The sequence below is a fragment of the Drosophila grimshawi genome, unplaced genomic scaffold (genome assembly GCF_018153295.1).
Source record: "Drosophila grimshawi isolate 15287-2541.00 unplaced genomic scaffold, ASM1815329v1 contig_311, whole genome shotgun sequence".
Classification (NCBI taxonomy): Eukaryota; Metazoa; Arthropoda; class Insecta; order Diptera; family Drosophilidae; genus Drosophila; species Drosophila grimshawi.
The window spans coordinates 19,323,384-19,342,907 of NW_025063098.1; the positions used below are offsets into that span (position 1 = coordinate 19,323,384).

The 19,524-nt window shown below is 37.9% G+C and overlaps 6 protein-coding genes and 1 long non-coding RNA gene across 13 annotated transcripts; 4 read left to right on the forward strand and 3 right to left on the reverse strand.

Annotated features, from left to right (window-relative positions):
• Positions 1 to 352: 352 nt before the first annotated feature.
• LOC6567664 (uncharacterized protein CG4449) lies at positions 353 to 2,287 on the reverse strand. The gene is made up of 6 exons (XM_001993701.3): positions 2,073 to 2,287; positions 1,466 to 2,010; positions 1,290 to 1,402; positions 1,046 to 1,224; positions 778 to 988; positions 353 to 710 (listed from the first exon to the last, which is right to left on the reverse strand). The coding sequence occupies exons 1-6, from the start codon at positions 2,122 to 2,124 to the stop codon at positions 623 to 625; spliced, it is 1,188 nt and encodes a 395-aa protein (XP_001993737.1). The 5' UTR covers positions 2,125 to 2,287; the 3' UTR covers positions 353 to 622.
• Positions 2,288 to 2,349: 62 nt separating this feature from the next.
• LOC6567663 (ninjurin-1) lies at positions 2,350 to 5,267 on the reverse strand. Of its 7 annotated transcripts, none has more exons than XM_032740207.1 (4): positions 5,024 to 5,267; positions 4,379 to 4,402; positions 3,382 to 3,558; positions 2,350 to 2,601 (listed from the first exon to the last, which is right to left on the reverse strand). In XM_032740207.1, the coding sequence occupies exons 1-4, from the start codon at positions 5,057 to 5,059 to the stop codon at positions 2,401 to 2,403; spliced, it is 438 nt and encodes a 145-aa protein (XP_032596098.1). In that variant the 5' UTR covers positions 5,060 to 5,267; the 3' UTR covers positions 2,350 to 2,400. The 7 variants fall into 7 exon arrangements, with proteins under 7 accessions (XP_032596098.1, XP_032596102.1, XP_032596097.1 ...); XM_032740206.2 differs by lacking the exon at positions 2,350 to 2,601 and adding an exon at positions 2,648 to 2,963 and having other exon boundaries at positions 5,024 to 5,259; XM_032740205.1 differs by lacking the exon at positions 2,350 to 2,601 and adding an exon at positions 2,996 to 3,292 and having other exon boundaries at positions 5,024 to 5,260.
• LOC116805796 lies at positions 2,496 to 3,147 on the forward strand. The gene is made up of 3 exons (XR_004365396.2): positions 2,496 to 2,593; positions 2,774 to 3,031; positions 3,110 to 3,147. It is a non-coding gene; the product is annotated as an uncharacterized LOC116805796 (long non-coding RNA).
• A 376-nt stretch (positions 5,268 to 5,643) lies between the features above and the next one.
• Positions 5,644 to 8,145, reverse strand: LOC6567661 (actin-related protein 1). Its single transcript, XM_001993698.3, has 6 exons — positions 8,006 to 8,145; positions 7,135 to 7,199; positions 6,891 to 7,065; positions 6,681 to 6,832; positions 5,913 to 6,459; positions 5,644 to 5,848 (listed from the first exon to the last, which is right to left on the reverse strand). Exons 1-6 carry the CDS (start codon positions 8,051 to 8,053, stop codon positions 5,705 to 5,707), a joined length of 1,131 nt encoding a protein of 376 aa, XP_001993734.1. The 5' UTR covers positions 8,054 to 8,145; the 3' UTR covers positions 5,644 to 5,704.
• On the forward strand, positions 7,309 to 7,838 carry LOC6567662. Its single transcript, XM_001993699.2, has one exon. It carries the CDS (start codon positions 7,319 to 7,321, stop codon positions 7,724 to 7,726), a length of 408 nt encoding a protein of 135 aa, XP_001993735.1. The 5' UTR covers positions 7,309 to 7,318; the 3' UTR covers positions 7,727 to 7,838.
• A 253-nt stretch (positions 8,146 to 8,398) lies between the features above and the next one.
• Positions 8,399 to 9,959, forward strand: LOC6567660 (suppressor of fused homolog). Its single transcript, XM_001993697.3, has 2 exons — positions 8,399 to 9,517; positions 9,578 to 9,959. Exons 1-2 carry the CDS (start codon positions 8,414 to 8,416, stop codon positions 9,899 to 9,901), a joined length of 1,428 nt encoding a protein of 475 aa, XP_001993733.1. The 5' UTR covers positions 8,399 to 8,413; the 3' UTR covers positions 9,902 to 9,959.
• A 659-nt stretch (positions 9,960 to 10,618) lies between these two features.
• On the forward strand, positions 10,619 to 19,329 carry LOC6567522 (monocarboxylate transporter 10). The gene is made up of 7 exons (XM_001993696.2): positions 10,619 to 10,805; positions 12,107 to 12,500; positions 16,622 to 16,986; positions 17,042 to 17,825; positions 17,892 to 17,963; positions 18,103 to 18,204; positions 18,994 to 19,329. The coding sequence occupies exons 2-7, from the start codon at positions 12,122 to 12,124 to the stop codon at positions 19,020 to 19,022; spliced, it is 1,731 nt and encodes a 576-aa protein (XP_001993732.2). The 5' UTR covers positions 10,619 to 10,805; positions 12,107 to 12,121; the 3' UTR covers positions 19,023 to 19,329.
• Positions 19,330 to 19,524: the final 195 nt, after the last annotated feature.

Consider the following 19,524-nt stretch of genomic DNA (forward strand, 5'->3'; position numbering starts at 1 on the left):
GCAGTGAAATTCCAAGGGAAACTGCACAAGGGAGAGGCTGAGATAGAGAGAGAGAGAGAGAGCGGGAGAGAAAAGCCGCTAGTAGGAGTTAGCGCGTTTCCCAAAGCCCAACCACCCCAAATACACCCCCAAAAAGCATCATCATCATCTGTTAAGACGCATATCAACAATGATTTTGTTTTGTTCCGGCCGCTGTGCGTGTGTTAAAATATAATGCTCTATGCTAGATAAACAAAATATTAGGGGTGTGTAAAGAAGTCTTAGGGTGTTTGACGCTGATATTTGCGCTACTTCAAGGGCTCTGTGCGATTTCAGCAGCAGCTTGACATAAATGTAAGCAACAATAATTACATTCCACATTACTGACTCTAGCGCAATAGCGCATTTATTTCACAAAACAAATAATTCATAAATAAAATAAAAATATATTAAGGCTAAGCTATCATCTTGACAAGTTTTACATGAGTGATATATTATCTGTTTTTACTTAATCTAAATTTTTGCACAGCAGTTGGACAGCATTTAATTAATATAATATATAATACAATCAAAATTAATAAAATAATAACGACTTAAACAAATCGATTTAGATTTAATTTACATAAACGTTGGGACAATTGGATCATTTCGATCGCAAGTCAATCATTTCATTACCCTCCATATCTTGATTTTTCGGCGTATCATCGGGCTCCAGAAGTTCACCATCAAAGCTGCACAAAATGTATAGATTTATCAAAGAGATAAAGTAATGGCAGTTTTAACAAAATTTCAACTTACAATAATTTGAAATCGCTAACAGCGCACTCCATTTCTTCAGCACATTTTATGTAGAGTATTTTAAATGTGTCGGTTTTTTTCAACTGAATTATCAATGGTTTTTTCCACTTATCTCCCTGTACTTTCAGCTGGAATTTCTTTGGCTTAACCATATTATTATCATCTTCCTTGTGTTGAACCACATTTTTAGCCGATTTCATGGCGTGACCACCTAAAAAAATAAATATTCAGAAATAAACGTTATCCAATTGGAATTTGATATACTTACTCAAAATATGATAGACCTTAAGGCCGACGTTTTGCGGCGACTCCGTTGGTCTGATGAATATATCCTCCATGTTTATAATAATATCATCTATGGGCACATTATTGCGCTTGGAAACTTCTTTGAACATGTGCGCAAACTTTTGATGTTGTCTCAATTTATAAAGTTGGATTTCACCAAACCTGAAACAAAGGCGTTTGATAAAGTCGATTTATACATTGGATAGTTTTTGGGTAATGTTAAATACCAATTCAAATTGATATCAAGGATTTGATTATCATCATCAAAATTATTTGCAGGAGTAGGTTCTTTTGCCTGATCCAACAATTGATCACCGTCATCATCCGAGTCTAGATTTACCTGCAATTCAATTAATATCGCTGTTATTTCTCACTTTTAAATAGAAAATACACATCTGTTTACAAATCCTTCGATGCGTGGCACAACAGCGGAGACCATATCAATGGAATCGATAACCTGTGCACGAGCAGCTCTCTCCGCTATACTCCAATGAGGGTCAATTGTACTTGCAGCTGGTCCTGTCTTCTTTCGCCCCCGAACATTTCGTCTCTTTGGCGGCAATACTGAAGCTACAACAACATCTGGTTCCTTCCGCTCGCCCATTGATGAACGTGTGCGACGAGCCACAGGCAACTGATTGATTTCGTTAGACTGTCTCTCTTCCATTTCAAGGATCAATTTCGAGACGGGTGATAGCTCACGGGTCACCGCAGGATTGGCTGTAGACAATGTTGTCGTTGTTGGCGAATCCTGCTCCTGAAGTCCAATGTTGTCTGACTTCCCTTCATCCGTCCCTGTTTTTTGTTGCTTGTCAGTCTTTTTCTGTGCTGTTTTCTTTGTTTTAGAGACTTTTGCTGGTTTCTTGACGACGGCTTTGCTTGTGGTAATAAAATTATAGTCGGTTTGGCTTAAATCCCCTTCCGGCACAAACAGTTTTTGTGGCACAGCTGAGAGCGGATTTTGTTTTAGCTATGTTCAATTTCATATACTGCATGAATTAACTACTTACCAATATTCTGTTTCGGTGGTAAATTAAAAATATCACACTCATCGTCAGACATTCTGAGTTGATATTTATTGATTGACCTTTCTTGCAGTAAAACTCAGAATAACAAAAAAATGCCGCCAAAATAGAAACAACTAATGACGCTAAAAGTTACGGCTTGTGCGAGTTTGCTTATCGATTATCGATAACTTTCCAGCTGTTGGCAAACACCAGTGTTCACACACAAAGAAAATATTACGAGCCAGAAAACGTTTGAATTTAAGCACAAAAATAAATCTTTGAGATTCTTACATTTATTTAATTCTTTAAGTTACAAAAATATAGTTTATAGTTAGGGTTTGAAAAATTCAACATCGCCTTCTTTGTGCGGTATTGCTGGATCTAACCCGAAATTCATTTTGACAACATCACAAAATACAGATAGAAATATGAACGCATCCGCAAAGTGATTGATTACAAAAAGTATTTCACGATTCCGCGACTTCTCGATGCTGACAAGGGTTTGAGCAACTAGGATAACACCTGTAAGCACCTAAATATATAAGGAAAAAGATTTGTTATTTTTTTTTTTTGCTATACAAGTTTTTTATTAATATTACAAATCTTACAATAGATAAATCATCATTACTTTTAATACTATTTAATTGTTAAATCTATTTGTCAATAATGCATAGATTTTTATATCTATTTTTATGGTACTTTAGCGTGCTGATCGATGAGTCTAAGCGGTTGGGACGAATACTCGATGCCGAAACCGGAAATTATAACATTCATCACCGATATTACAAAGATGACCACCAAAATGATATCGTTCAATATTATTGCTGCCGTCTGGTCTTGCTGCTTGTTAATATTCAGACTGCCGATGGCCACAAACAGAATTCCGACCAATAGCTGTGTAAAATTAAAATTGAAATTTGAGTTAAGAATGCGACGAATTTCCCCAATCACACAAACAGTTGGTAACGGTCCACTACTGATAACTCTATATTGCCTCTAAGTAATTCTTAAATATAATTCTAATTCACATTGTTTAAAAGTTCGCCTTGCGGCGGGGGCAGGCGACTATCAAATGCCGATATGAAAAGATTCAACATTGTTGTGAAAAAGGCGAAACCGGTGCGCACATGATTGATCACATTGGCCGATTGATGGAACTCTGGCTGGTGCAGTCGGCAATCCCGCAATAAACTGAGCGACAGGCTAAGTACGCCCGACAGTATCTAGTATGGACAACATTGAAGAACCGTTATAGTCGTTACAACCCCGTACAAGTCGCAACAATTGCAAACGGAAATTCATTTGTATTTACCTGCATCACTATCGACAAGCTAATTAAAATCAGCATCAGCTTGTAGAACTGATGCTGTTCGCCAACTTGTAGTATATATTTCAGCTGGGACGCATTTGCCGTTAGCAGCGCTATATCCAGCATACCCTGCGCAATTGTTTTCTTTGTCGCATAGCGATTCGCATCCATTGCCTTCATCTAGAAAATAAGAAATTGTATCTTATTAAAATGTAATTTTCATTTTTCACTATAAACACACGGATGATGCCATTTTCAGTGCCGTCTCTTCGAGTCTTCAATTGAGTGTGAAATAATCATACTGGTCTAGTCGAAATGTGTAACTTTTCTTATCTGTGCAATTGGTGCGATACATGATATTGTGTCTTGCTGATAAACTCAACTATCAACTCAAACCAATTAGCTAAAAGTGCAAATTTTGTTTTCTGCTGTATTGGGAACGAGGATGCTTGCAGCATACCATCAAAAATTCAAATGTTTTTATTTGCTTGATATTTTCCAATGTTGATAACTATTCTTAATGATTATAAGTCATTTTAATACTGCATTTTCATTATTTGTTTACTATATAGATAGCGATTCAGCGAATAAGTAAAATTTTTGTTGATCAATTTTATGAAGAGAAAAATATAACAATTAAAGAAATTTGTGCGAATTTTGCTGTAAGCTAGATTCATTTTTCTTGAAGCTAGATTGTTGACTTTATAACTGCAATTTAATAATAATAAATAATAGTACGAAGTTTGAAATTCTTCCGGCACCATCTAAAAATGCATTTACTGCATCAAAAAATATAATTAATTCAGTATAATGCAGCTTCCATAAAATAATCTGATTTATGATCCAGTAATTACTATTGGTAGTCTGATGTATTGAATACTTTACAAAATATAAGCTCATTTCGTTATTATTATAAAATATACACATATTTATACGACAAACATTTTAAAATATTTATTTGAGTTAGTTTGGATAGTTGCATGCTTTCTAAATTTCATACCTGCCATGCATACGTCACAGTTTTCTGCAATAAATAAGCAAGATATAAACTAAACTAATGTACTTGAAAATTCATTGAAATGGTTTAGAAATATTAGACAACATGTTGATATGCGTTTAGTATAATTAAGCAGTTAGAGACACACACACAGATAAAACCACAAAATTGTTCATCTGACTTCATTACTAAATTTGCAAAAAGATACACACTAATTCATATGAATCACCATAAAGTTCTTCGTTTCTCTTTTATAATTGTTTTGTGAATTATAAAATCGATAGGCTGACACACGACTGTCAGGAATGAATATTTTATACGCTTGGCAAATCTGAATTGTATATTAGATATCTGTATGGGCATATAGGAATGCATAAATACATATATATGTATACATATATATTTATATATATATATATATATATATATACACGCACACATGGACACACATCCACATACACAAGGGAAACGGGTATCATTAAGACAATTAAGGCAGCAGTTAAAATACTATGGGAAGTGCATAGCTCATGGACATGTGTAAAATTCTCAGGAACTTAGAGAAAATCAAGGTTAATATATGAAATGTGCATTACTATTTAAAGTTAGTATGTAGATTAATTGTTTGTGTTTTTGCGTAAGTTGACTTACCTCATTTTCGTTTACCCGCTCTGCCATCTGAGCCATTGTAAAGTTTTCAATACGGTTCCACGTGGCTGCTTTTCAAAATAAAAAACCAAAAGCCACAAAATTCAATGCAAGACTTTTTCACTGCCCGTCACAAAAATTGTAACAAACAATTGTTGGGGGCTTCAAAATAGAAACTTGTGAATGGCCGTTGCCATAGAGATTGGTCGCTTGAGACACAACCAAACGATTAAGCAACCGAAAGCCAACTGAATCCAATTCGAGTCAAAGAGAGCGACACAGCTGACCGAAAAAGAGAGCAGTTAACTGAACAATCGAGTGAATGGCTCAGATACATATGGCATTAGGTATGACTAATGTGTTTGGTTTGAGCATGTGTATGTCGTTAAATCTCTATCTGTTAATCTCCCATTTGTGAGATCTGTATGGGAAGCAGCACTACATAAATGATTCGATTTAATAGACAAATAGATTTTAGTTTCTTTATTTTCTATGCTGTGAAAAGCAATATATTCAATAAATAGCATTTTTAAATACTTTGCGCCTATTTATGCATATATTCAACATGCATGCAATAATTGTTACGAAATTTGAGGATACTTTTGATGTTAGCTGACACATGGTTTCATTTGATACAGAATTTAATAAGCCTTTTACACATACGCGTTTAATTAAATAAACCAACTAAAAAGTCTTTCGGTGCACGGCACGCAAACCCTCCTCCTCGAACTCCCGCTTCGATACCCACATCTTCTTGAATGTGTCGAGCGATGCCAGAATCGAGCCACCCATCCATGTGGAATATAGACGTTCCTGTGGCGCAGCAATCTGATCGGATAGACACCCTTATTAGAATATACCATATATTTAGATAATTGAACTTTGCATTTACCCTGATTTTCAGATCCTTTGCCGAGTGTTTTCTCAGCTCGGACAGCAGGCGATCGCCGAAACCTTTGAAAAGCGTTGAGCCACCCGATAGCACAATGTTCTGATAGAGCATTTTCCTGAGATCCATATCCGACTTCTCAATGGAATACATGAGTACATCGTGTATTCCCTCGCACTCCTCGCCCAACAGATCGGGACGGAAGAGCACCTCTGGTGCACGGAAGCGAGCCTGTCCAATCTCAAATGTCTTGCCATCGGGTAATTTGTAGGCAAACTTCTCAGTCTCCACAGCCTCCTCCTTTTGCGGATTGGTTGCCAAGTAGCACACCTTCTCCTTGATCGAACGCACAATCTCGAACTCGGCAGTCGAACGGAAATTGAAGCCCTCCCGTCGTATGAGTGTTTTCAGGTAGCGCGTCACGTCCCGTCCAGCGATGTCCACACGCATAATACTGTGTGGCATGGCAAAGCCCTCATAAATGGGCACAGCATGCGTCACACCGTCGCCTGAATCAAGCACAACACCGGTTACACGACCAGTAGCGTAACTGAATGGAATAACATTTTTTATTAGGTTTTAGTTGAGATATGGACAATTTGGATGTCATTTGAGTTTAGTTTAAAATGGTATTTATCCAAACTAAATGAGAATATATAATATAAAGGAGTTCGATTGCATCTTAAATTGCTTAAGAAAAAATGGATTAAAGGCTACCAATATTGATAGTATAATATAAAGTCTTCATATTGACTTTTTATGTTTACTTACAGACTGAGGACCGCCTGCATGGATACAAAGAGCGCTGGTGCATTGATGCCCTCAAAGAAGAATTCGGCTGCCTTTTCGCGATTACGACGCGGATTCAATGGCGCCTCTGTCAACAGAACAGGATGATCTTCCGTAAAGGTGGCCAATTGTTCCTGTCACAAGAAAGCAATTTGATAACCTGTTGATTGTTGAATTCAGTGCTTTACTTACTTTACTATATATATAGCTCCAAATGCGCTCCATATCATTCCAGTCCGTCACTATGCCGTGCTCCATGGGATAACGTATGCTTAGCAGGCCACGATGCTCCTCCGCCTTGGGACCGACAAATATGTCGCCCTCCAAGGCGCCAGCCATTACCCGCACATGCTTTGGTCTGCCAATGCTGTAGGAAAGGCATGTAAATTGCTTAACTGGGAACTGGGTGTTTAGTATATTGATTAGCAATACTTACTAATTGGGAAACCTGCACTTTGGAATGTGCTCGCCAGCAAAGCCGGCTTTGATCACACCGGAGCCCTGAAAAAGTATTCATTTGGTATTTAATATTTGTTTACAGATCATACATTAATTTAAATTAACACTAGTAACATATTTATTACTATTTATTTTTGTTGAAACTATAAAATATACACATTATGGGTTCGAGATCTATTCCCCAGGCAGATATATTGGCTGTTGCGAAGAGTTCACGACTTGAGCGCAAGCCAATCTTAAAATTTGCACCACCCATCGGGCTCTCATGTGTGAACTATCAGAGTCTGGGCGGGATCGATCAATTCTACTTGGACTGTCAGAATCACAGGGATTATTATCGCGATCCAGTTGATAAGGTGCATCGTCCGCCACGATTCTGTCTGCATCCTGGCCCCTGTGGAATTTTGCCTGATCGTAACATTGAAATGCTAAAGGCACCCATCAACTGGGTGCGGGAGCCCCAACCCGTTGTCTATCCGGAAAAATATAATACTCGCTTGCGACTGGATGGTGGCATAAGAATTGCAGCTCACTTTTGGACCAGATCTGCTCAGGCTTATACACGTTAACAAATTGTATCTTCGCAACGAAATTGCATTGTATTTACATTTGTTAATCTTTCAAAATCTTCGAAACAAACTCCATGAATTGGCAATTAGTCATTCTCTTAAACAGTTGAAATGATGGTTGAGAAAGTTTTTCGAACAAAGGGACGAAGCACGGGGAACGGGGCAGCTTGGCTTATTATTCGTGTGTTGGTTTGGTGATGTCACTTGTCGTTTGCCAAGTGCTTGTGGGAGCGGTAGCTAGTGGTTCATCTTCAAAGATCCATGCAAAATAGTACTTACGTTATCAATGACCACAGGCTGATTGACGACGACATCATAAGGCTCCATATTGTGCGTTTATAAAAAAGTTTTGCTAATTTTTCTTATTAAATCGCGGTGTCGTGTGCAGTGTGACCGCGTCGTTTATTGCGTGGAATACCAACATGCTGTCCATGTAAAAAAAAATACCAAATTTGTTAAAGTGCGCTTTCACATAAATTGAATTATGTTTTAATTCTTATGTGAAAGTAGATATTTAGACTTTAAGAGTCAATTAAGTGAAATAGCTTAGAATGCCCTTGTTTGTATTTTGATTGCTTCGAATTCGATTAGGCGCCACATGCATTGCATAGGTGCCGATGACTATCGATACTATCGATGGTGTAATCGATTGTTTCGCTTTATTTTTAATACGAACATTCTATTGTTATGGCTGCATCACAAACGAATCCGGAAAAGAATTCCGAGCTTAAGCCACCGCCTGGCCTAAAATCGTTAATTGATCATTTGATAACTGTGTATCCGGATCAGCCCAATCCACTGCAGGTGACGACACTGCTTAAGTACTGGCTGGGTGGCTCCGATCCCCTGGACTACATCAGCATGTACAGCAACAATGGTCAAGGAGCGGGGGACGAGGAGAGGATACTTCCACACTGGCATTATGTTAGTTTTGGACTGAGCGACTTGCATGGCGATCAGCGGGTGCATCTGAAGGAGGAGCATACCACCCGCTCTGGCATGGGATTCGAGTTAACTTTTCGATTGGCCAAAACGGAGGCAGAACTTCGCCAGCAACGCGAATGCCCAGATAAATCCATTAGGCCACCGACCTGGCCAGCAAATCTATTACAATCCATTGCTCGCTATTGTTTCCAAACTGGGAATGGTTTGTGCTTTGGCGATAATATTCCGTGGCGCAAGTGTTTGGATGGTGGGACAAATTCACGGATGCAAAGTCTGCTAGTGGCACAGGATCCTCAGCTGGCCAGCATTGACACACCCTTTGGCACTGTGGACTTTTGCCAGATAGTCGGCGTCACCGAGGAGGAACTGGAGCAGGCCTCACGCTGGAATGGTCGTGGTGTCCTCAACTTCCTCGCCAAAGATGTGCAGACTGGTGGGGATTGGCTGGTGACGAATCTGCAGCGCACAATGAGCGTATTTGAATTGTTTCCCGAGACGCTGCTCAATCTGCAAGACGATCTGGAGAAGCAGGGCTCCGATTTGGCCGGAGTGAATGCGGAATTCACGTTCAGGGAGCAAAAGCCAACCCAGATGATTAAGCAAGAGATTGACTTCCAGAGCCTGAACGAACGCTGCGCCAGCGATGAGAACAATCGACCACTGACAGACTCCCAGGTGAAACGCGAGGAACCAAGTTTTCCACAATCCATGTCGATGAGCAGCAGTTCCCTGCACAAATCCTGTCCACTGGACTATCAGCCTCAGGCGCCCGATTGCATATCGCTCGATGGCATTGAGATCACACTGGCGCCCTATGCTGCGAAGTATCTGCTACTGGCCATAAAAGTAAATCAAAAATTTAATTCTTCTGTATATGATTTACTTTATGTTTTTATTTCTTTCCAGGACCGCATACGTCATGGTCGTCATTTCACATTTAAGGCCCAGCACTTGGCCTTAACCCTCGTCGCTGAGACGGTTACAGGAGCCGCGGTTAGCGTTAGTGAACCGTTTGGGGTACTTGGCTATTGGATTCAGGTGTTGATACCCAATGATCTGGTGCCGCGCATGATGGAAGCATTTTGCAACGCACAACTGAATGGGAAGACGGAGCCGACAAAGCGTCTCGAATTCGATTGGCCCGATAAGAATTTTAAGCTAATTGTGGATCAACCGATTTGTGCGGCGCCGCTGCCCGCAGCAATGTCCATTGAGGCGCCCATCAACTGAACAGCTTATTTAATACTAGTATTATAAATTAACTGAAAAATGAATCTTCCACTAACACGTAAGTTTAATATATATATATATTCAAATATACTCATACATTTTGTATATGTAGTCTCAAAATATATAAAAGTCCACGTATATATTTTGCTTTGTATGCTTGCTGGCGCCGGAGTCAATGTTTGCTGATTATAAGATGTTTTTTTTTGCTGCTAGTTTGATGTGTTTGGACACGAAACGGATATGGTCAATTTATACTGGCATAAAATGCCGCCAGTTTATGTTGGACTTCAGTTTCTAATTCTGGGAATTGGAATCAATTGACAATTATTATTTTTTGGTCTCACCAAATCCACAACAATTCATTGATGTGGCTGTCTGCCTTTCTCACTGTCTGCCAATTGATCATGTGATTTCAGTAAAAACGGATGTATCTCAGTTTGTACATCAGTTTTAATTGTTAAGGGTCCCCATCAATGGAATGCGTTCGCTCTTGTAGCATTTGTTTTTGTGGACATCTTCGTTGCGGCCGTTGCGTTGCCAACGGTTACCGCAGACTTGAACATTATTTTGTTTACTACAGAGAGAACGAGCGCTCAGGCGGCTGGTCTCACGTTGTCAATTTGTGCTCCGATTAGGCGCCTCGTGAGTGACAAATTTCTTTCAGTTTATTTTATTTTTTTTTTTGCTCGTGTAAAATAATTGAATTATATTTCATTCCGTTGCCGGCAACGTAAGCGTTCGGTCGTGTTTTTACCTCTACGCAGTTCGCGCAGCGACTTCGTCTTGCACTTGTTCAGTGGCGTCGATACGCGCCTCGCAATATTCCAACGGGATCGCCCCAAAGTATAACAAATTATAGTGCATTTATAAATACATCGATTAGGCGAAACACAACCTCTGCCATGTAGGTGAAATAGGTGAAATATTTCTCTGTATTTGTTTGCATTGCGTAAGCAGCGCGAGGCTACCGTTGATTCTTGACTGTGACCGCATTCCCCCCTCGCATTGTGGGGACGCCTTCGTCAGAGAGACACGTGCACATTGATAATGTGTCTCACCTCAAAACTTAATAGTTGTACTTGCAGACGAGCTGCAAACAGAAACATCAACAGATTTACAACATTACATTAAAGTGGCTTCATTGTTTTTGCTCGGCTGTGCATATTTTCTAAAAATGTTATCAATTTCGCTCGAATAATGCTAGTCAAAATATTATTATCGCAGACATGCAAAAACCCAAATTCTTGCACATATTTACACATATATATATATATGACTTCTGGTTTTTTATGCAACTTACATATATGCCTATATGTTGTATGTGTTAAATTTCATTGGTCATGACCATGAAGGAAAGAGTTCTTGTTTAAATAAGTGCTTGGGGTACACAATTTCTGCACTTGCACCAGATATTTTTGTGCTATGTTGATATTGACTGTTCTTGAACTGTGCATTTATTTATTATTGAGAAAGTAAATACTTTGTTAAGCTTACAGCTTATGTTTGCCCCTGAACCAATATTAATTATGTTTTCAATGGTTCTTTAATATTAATTTGTGAGATGTGAGTGATAGTAATATTTGTCGGACTGAAAATTAATTTATAATCATTGATTTTGATTGTGTTTATTAAAAAATTATCAGAAATTAACATGGCTAAATTTCATATTTTTGACATTCTTTTCAATTTATTTTTGTAAGAAAGTTTGTGATAATAAGATATTTAAAATATTATATTTAAAAAAAACAATATTAAATTATTTTGAAGTTTAAAATAATTTGTTAAATTATTTGCGTATGTTATAAACTTGTGAAATCAAGATTATAATACCAAACTATTTACCTTTTGAACAGAAGCAGCTTAAAGTAGAAATCTAGTTTTTATATATACAAAATATATTCGTTATACATTTTCTGATTTGATATACATGTAGATGCATCAGCTTCTTCTCATATTAAAGTGTACAAGTTCAAGAACCATATCGAGTCTCCTAAATTACATTTGTCTTAATTGCAGTTGACAAACCAGCGGGGCATATAATGATAATTACAATTGTATTTAAGATCGCGTCAGTTTAGCAACTGTGTTGAGTTTTTTTTTTTTTTTTTTTGTTTAGATACGTTGACTGCTTGGGTCGTAAACCGCATAGCCGCAGATCATATAGTGTCAAGTGAGAGACGACTTGTAATCAGTTTGAAATTTCAGAAACCACTCAAAGCCATGGCCGAAAACGAACCGCTCGATGCAGCTGCCAGTCAACCGAACGGACGGATATTGAGCGCTGCGGAACGCTCAAATGGACACGCAAAGCAGGTCAGTAACGGACATGGAAATGGTCAGGTGGTGCACAAGGAGAAGTCCACTAATGGGAAACATGAGAATGGTGTCCAGAAACCACAGCATATCGAGGCGCCCTGCTGTCGAGATATACACGGCAAGGAGCCGCCGGATGGCGGTACTCGTGCCTGGCTGGTGATGATCAGCGCCTTCCTGTGCAACGGCGTCATCTTTGGCCTGATCAACACTTACGGTGTGCTGCACAAGCTTTTAACCGAACGACTAACGGCACTGGGCGATACGGAAGCCAACAGCAAAGCGGGTAAGCCTCTGTCTTTTTTGATTATTGATATCTATTGGTATGGGTGGGATGGAACAGCTGTATACGGAGAGAAAAACATCAATATTGATTGTCTACCCAAATCAAGCACATTTTATAGATAAACTGATTAGAAATTGTATTAGGTCTCATAATTCAAGTTCTAGATACTGTTTTAAATTTTGTGCCGCCCATTTTAAGTATACATTTCGTAGCAAGTACATTTGATCAACTTTGTGAATATTTTAATTATATTTCTTTACTTTTCTCTCTGTGTAGCAATTTGCGCACGTACTTAATCCTTTCAAAGCAGGGCCCAAGGCAAATTGATTCGGAATTCGTGGCAATCCTCAATTGATTGTAATTATGCACAGATTAAGTTGATGGGAATTGAACAGTTGTTTTTCACATCGAATGTGTATTAATTACTTGAACATTGATTTATGCACAAAACAATTATGTACATATGGCCTTCATCACATACATACTTACTATATATACATACATATAATATTTGCATGAGCGATAACAATTTTGAGCTTAAGGGAAAATTTCTGTGTATTGCATGCGCTGATTTGTGCCTATCAATAGCATCTTTGTCTGAGTATGATGTAAATATTCATATTTAGTACTTCTTTCTACTTAAATTCATTAGTGGCCAGTGCATTAAATAATTAACACTTGAAAATAAAAAAAATCAGAAGAATATAAATCATAAAACAATTGGACACCGTTTAAAATATATACATATATATATATATATATTTTTTTTTTCAATTGATTTTGAAATTTCTGAAGTTATTGAAAAGGTTGATGGAATTTGTTACTTAAGAGCTGGACAGTTACGGACACACTATCCCGCCAGATATATTCCTGTGTCGCTTGAGTTCAATAAAACTTGGCACATGTAAGAGTACCCATATATATATCAATGTATATATATATATATATATATATATATGTGTGTAGATGCATACATATATGCATATATGAGTCGCTGTGCAAGAGCAATATGTCGACGTCAAGTGAATTAAATTGCTGAAAGTTTATTGGATCACAAAACGTTATTCAACACGGCAATGACGATGTCAAGTCGCTGGAGTCGATGAGAGTTTGCAGCTGAATAATTTTGCGTACTCAACTAAAGGCATACACCCTGCAAAAAGAAAATATGATCGAAAGCCGACAAAAAGCGCACTGAAATCAAAAAATATATAAGAACATACTCAGTTTTCGGCATAAGATTCTTAAAAGTGAAAGTTCTTGCAGTGGACAAGTAAGACTATGTTATATATGCATATCACCTCTGGAAAAGTATTTTGTTCTTTAAGTAACATATTTTTTAAAACATATAAAAATAATTTTTAAAAATGTTCTGAGTTGTTATCTAGAAATACGTAAAATGCCTGGATCTTTCTAAATTCTTGAACATATTTTTTTCCGAGTGTAATACACATAATAGAACATGCACGTTTTTTGGTGTGAAGTGGTCTGGGCCGGAAGAGGCTCACAATATGTGAATCGCAACTATTGATAGAAAAAAATTGATGACGTCGTGTGTGAAAGCAAAGCAAAGTTCAGTTGATTTAAAACTTGTTTGTCAAGGTTTGTTCTTCGGGGTTCGCTGACATTGTCCATATTGTCCGCGTATGGCGGCTTTTTGGCTTGGTGAATGGGGTGGTAGGTGAACGATGCTTCCAAAGAATACCAGTTGCATTGGCACAAAAGACAAAAGACAAAAGCCGCGTCCAAAGACGCCACATAATGAGTGGCACAATCGCACAGGCCGCATGCCACATGCCACTGACCCAGTTACTTGGTCGACTGGCTTTTGGCAACGACTTGGAAGCCCTCCAAGTGCGTCGACGCTTGACAGCGATCCTCCAGCATTGGGTCACCAGCTAGAGCAGCTCTAGCGCTGGCTCACCTGACCGGTTGAGTTGAATTAGTTCCGCTATATGACTAAAGCTTCACTTAATCCGAGTCCAATCCACCGTATTACAAACTTTACATTTTAACGTATTAATTGCAAGTCGTATTTTAAATATACCAGTATATATTTTATAGTAATCAAGAAGGAGTTCAGATTGATTTATTGTAATCAATAATGAAACTCATTATAATGAATTCATTATAATTTATTCAATTCATAAATATAATCTGCTTCTAGAGTTTAAACGTTGAGTTCATGGGATTCGATACAGTATATATGTAAATACGTTGTTGTTTTGATTTTTCAAATGGATTAAAGACGTCACAATTGTAATGAATGAATGCCCGAGCAACTTGTTGTATGATTTGAATAGGGCCGTACAGTTTATGTAAAAGTGATTGTGTTTAAATTGGAAGGGTTTTTTCGATATACATCTGTACATTGTTGATGAAAACAATTATAAAAAATGCACTTGAAATATGTGATAATTTATGCATTTGGAAAACGGGCTAATTAATTGAAATACAAATATTTGAAATATGTAAGTATATTTAAAATATTTCTTACTATGATCATATCCTGTGCGTTTTTTATGTGCAATCATCGAAATTTCCCATTAAAAGTTGATGCAATGTTTGTTGTGATGCAGTCAGTTTGGTGTTTTGTTATTTTTATAGACCCTTGGCAATGTTTCAAAAAAGTATTATCTAATATGTGGCACTCATACACTGTCTCTCTCTCTTTCTCTCTCTCTCTCTCTCTCTCTCTCTTTATTCTCAGTTCGCTCAGGCAAGTATTAATGTGCACAATGCTATTAACTGTCACTGCCTTTCTCTCTTTCTCTCTCTTTCTCTCTCTCTCTCGCTCTCTCAGTCTATCTTTGCCTGCGGTATTTTGCCGACCGGGAGCCGGCTTTGACTGCGTGGCATTGACATTGAAATGTGGCTGTTCTGTTTGTCGGGTTGCCATAGCTGCCGAAATTGCAAGAGTACTATATCCGGACGGAGCGTGTTTAAGTGCATGTGCGAGATACAATTTGTGTGTGTGTGTGTGTGTGTGTGTGTGTGTGTGTGGGTCTGGGTGTGTGGGCTGAATATTTTTGACGGTATTGATTTCACTGGGGTGCTTGGCAAAATGCGGACATGATTTGCACAGCCTTCAAGCGAATGTAGGTCAAGTCTAATTTTACGATAATGCAAAATCTAAAAATAGAGAAAAATATACATTTCTGTATAAGATAAATATTATAGTTGTATATACCTTTCTTCCGTCGATTTAACTAGTATTTGTAGCATTCTATATGAGCAACTAATCTATTGTTCTGTTCTTCTTTGAGCTGTCAGTGAACAAGCTAATTTTCATAGATGGCAGCTGCTTCATTTGCATTTAGCGATACTGAACGTTGGCAGTCTTGATTCCTACCCATGCTGACTTATCACATTATACATTATCACGGCATTCGGTCATTTGCAGTATGTGCTTATCAAAAATGGGTCGTTGATGCATACATTGGACTAAGAACTAACCCAAATCTGTCAGTTAAACGTGTTGTTCACGTTTTAAAACTACGTGCGAAAGTGTTGACTTTTTATGCATCGATTGCTAACAAATATATGTAATGACAAAGTGCATTTTCCACATGGAAAGTGTCTGACAAATTATTAAAAACTTATATGCATATATTGAAATTAAAATATGACATTAATTTTCATTTAGGAAGTAAATGAGCGAGCTAAAAAAATTTGGAAAGTATTAAAAAATATTGCTGACTGCATTTCACAATCAAATCTATTGAAACCTTATCCGCATATATCCAATAGCTATCACAGTTGAGTCACACGATCGTGCAATGCGTGCAAATTAAATTGGACTTCAGTTATGAGTTGCACAGCTTCAACTGTCGGCTGCTGGCTGTGCAGAATATGGAAAAAACAGTTCAGTTCACAATTAACCGCAATTACGTGAGATTCGATTATGTAAATTAAACGATCGGTATGCCGAGATATACAGTCGAATTTCTCTAAGCAAAACCACAACTTAAAGACTTCAAGTTAAAGAAAAAAACAATAAAAACTTCCCATCCAGGCGTATTAAATTGTTATTATTATTATTGTTGGTAGACAACTATTTTGTTTATTTTATTTTTATAAAATATATAAGCCAAAGAAATCACTTTATTCATCTCTTGCAGCTCTGGTTGGCTCCTTGACCATAGGCACAACATTCTTTCTGTCGCCAGTAGCTGGTGTTCTCACCGACAAGATTGGCCTGCGACTGACGACCTTTTTGGGCGGTATGCTCGCTTCGGGTGGTTTGTTTCTTTCGTCCTTTTGCTCTGATAATATAAGCGCCATGTATTTTACTTATGGCATTATGTTTGGACTGGGCGGAGCTTTGGCCTATACGCCCACATTGGCCATATTGGGACACTACTTTAAGCGCTATCTGGGCAAGGTGAGCGGTTTTGTTACGGCTGGTTCCAGTGTATTTACGGTTATACTGCCACCTGGATTGGATAGTCTGCTGAGAATCTATGGCCTGGAGACGACCTTAAGGGTGAGTAACTTGAACATAGTTGACGAGTAGTTTCTAATTCGCTCTTCCCTTACAGCTGATGAGTCTCATGGCGGCATTTATAATAGTCTGTTCGTTTGTCTACAAGCCCCTGCATCTGCCAGTGGACTCGCCCAAAAAGAAGAATGGACGTTCGCGATTTAATGTGTTTCTACGGTCCATTGTCAATGTGGATATCTGGAAGCGGAAGCGTTATGTCATCTGGGCCTTGTGTGTGCCACTTGCGCTATTTGGTTACTTTGTGCCATATGTGCATATGATGAAGTTTGTGGAAAGCGCGTTTCCCGGCAACGACGTTAATCTGCCCGTCATGTGCATTGGCATTACGTCTGGCGTTGGTCGCTTAATCTTCGGTGTTATAGCTGATATGCCGGGAGTGAATCGGATGTATCTGCAGCAACTGTCGCTTGTTTGCATTGGTCTGGTCACATTGCTGCTTCCTTTGACCAGTTCATATGTGGTGCTCGTGACATTCGCCTTGGTCATGGGCCTGTTTGATGGCTGCTTCATATCGCTGCTGGGTCCGATTGCCTACGAGATTTGTGGACCCTCGGGTGCAACGCAAGCGATTGGCTTCCTGCTTGGCTTGTGCTCTCTGCCCTTGACTATTGGTCCACCTGTTGCTGGCTACATATTCGACAGCACCGGCTCGTATACCCTGCCACTGATATTGGCAGGACTGCCGCCCCTTGTTGGCTCCTCTCTGCTATTCCTCATGCGTTGCGTTAAAGATGACTCGAGTAGTAGTAATACGAATGGAGTTGCAGGCTTACCAAATGGCGACATTGAAAACTCATCCAATGGGGATTACCGCTTGAATGGTAAGCTTAAACCTATAAATTTCTTATATGGATTAGAAAACTTCTTTTTATATTATTCCATTTCAGGCGTAAAGTCTAGTGCACCTCTCATGGGCGAAAATGGAACCAATGGATCATTGCCTAATGGATCATCAATTGGTTTGTACTAAATAAACATAAATACATATTATGAGATGAAGCTTTGTATACTAATTCTTTGAAAAAACATTGATTTTCGAGCAACAGTGTATATATTTATAGATGAATGCCTTTAAATCTCCCTTAAATCATCTTTCAGCCGTGAAGTCCAGTGCACCGCTCATGGGTTCCTCCATAAATGCGAATGGAAGCAATGGCCTAATGTCCAATGGACATGTGGATACGATTGACTCAACATATGGTTCGTACTCAGAATCTCTAAGCCCATCGAGCAACGACCTCGGTCAACGCCCAACTAGTATTACTGCCTGCTGCTTCTCCGATATTTGCGTTCATCCCAGTAGTTCGACTAACAAGCACAATTCGATTCCCATCTCATCTCACACTGCCTTGGTTAAGCACAGTTTCAGATCTCAAACTACGCTAGACGATACTAAGAAACGCCGTTATAAGTATTCCATCTATTAACCACCTATCTAGATGGTTTAAGCAACTTCTTTCGCATTCTAAGGATTATTCCGATCGATATTTAGATATGTGTGTATATAAATTTTTAAATTTTGTTTACAATCTCAAATTCTGGTTAAAGACATTTTCTTAAATATGAATTTCTAACAAATTGTAGTTGTAGTTTCAACCTATGTAGTATTATTTAACTGGAATCTTGGTATAATTTTTTATTGCAATTAATTCCATTTGTGGGGCCATCATATTTTCATCTTCATCGCATCACATACACAATGATTAATATGCACCTTATGCTTCTGTATGATTAAATAATACTGATCTAGTGTTAAATGCTTTGTAGTTCTTAAGTTGCACTGGAAAACCTTTTGTAAAAAAATAAATGCTCACAATTTTTGATTATACTAAATAGTATATTATATATAGTACTATATATATGTAATTTACTGCCGCGCATTGTGTTTTATAATACTTATACGTTTTTTTTGGAAAATGCATGGAACATCTAATAGTGATTTGTAATAAATGACATAAGCTAACCATAACTATCATGTGAATCTTTCAGAGCCACTCACTGACAGGCCCGGATCCTAGATAAAGTCGCTGTCGTCTACTAACTCAAAATTCCACAAAACTTTATCATTGAAACTTCTGCCATTTTAATCTGTTATCATATCGCTATCAACGTATTTAGCGCATAAAGAAAGGTGTTCATTTTGACTTTACTGTACATGAGATGAGTGAAGATGATGTGAATGTACAAATTATGAATAGACCTTTTGTTGGAGAGACTTGTGTACTTTTGATGTACATAATATTGTAATACTTATTTTTCATAAATGTATACTATAGGCTAAGAAATATTTCAAATGCAAAAAAAAAGAAACACAAAAAAAAAAAATAAATAAATAAATAAACTAATAAATATTATAATTAGATAATTGCAATGACTTTCTCTTTATTAAATTTATTTAATTAATTCAGCAGTTTACTTTAGACACTAAATGTGAATCTTTACTTTGACTTTTTTTTTTGTATATTAACCTTTTCTTGTTGACATATTTTAACAACCATTTCAAATGAGGAACTGTTCGCG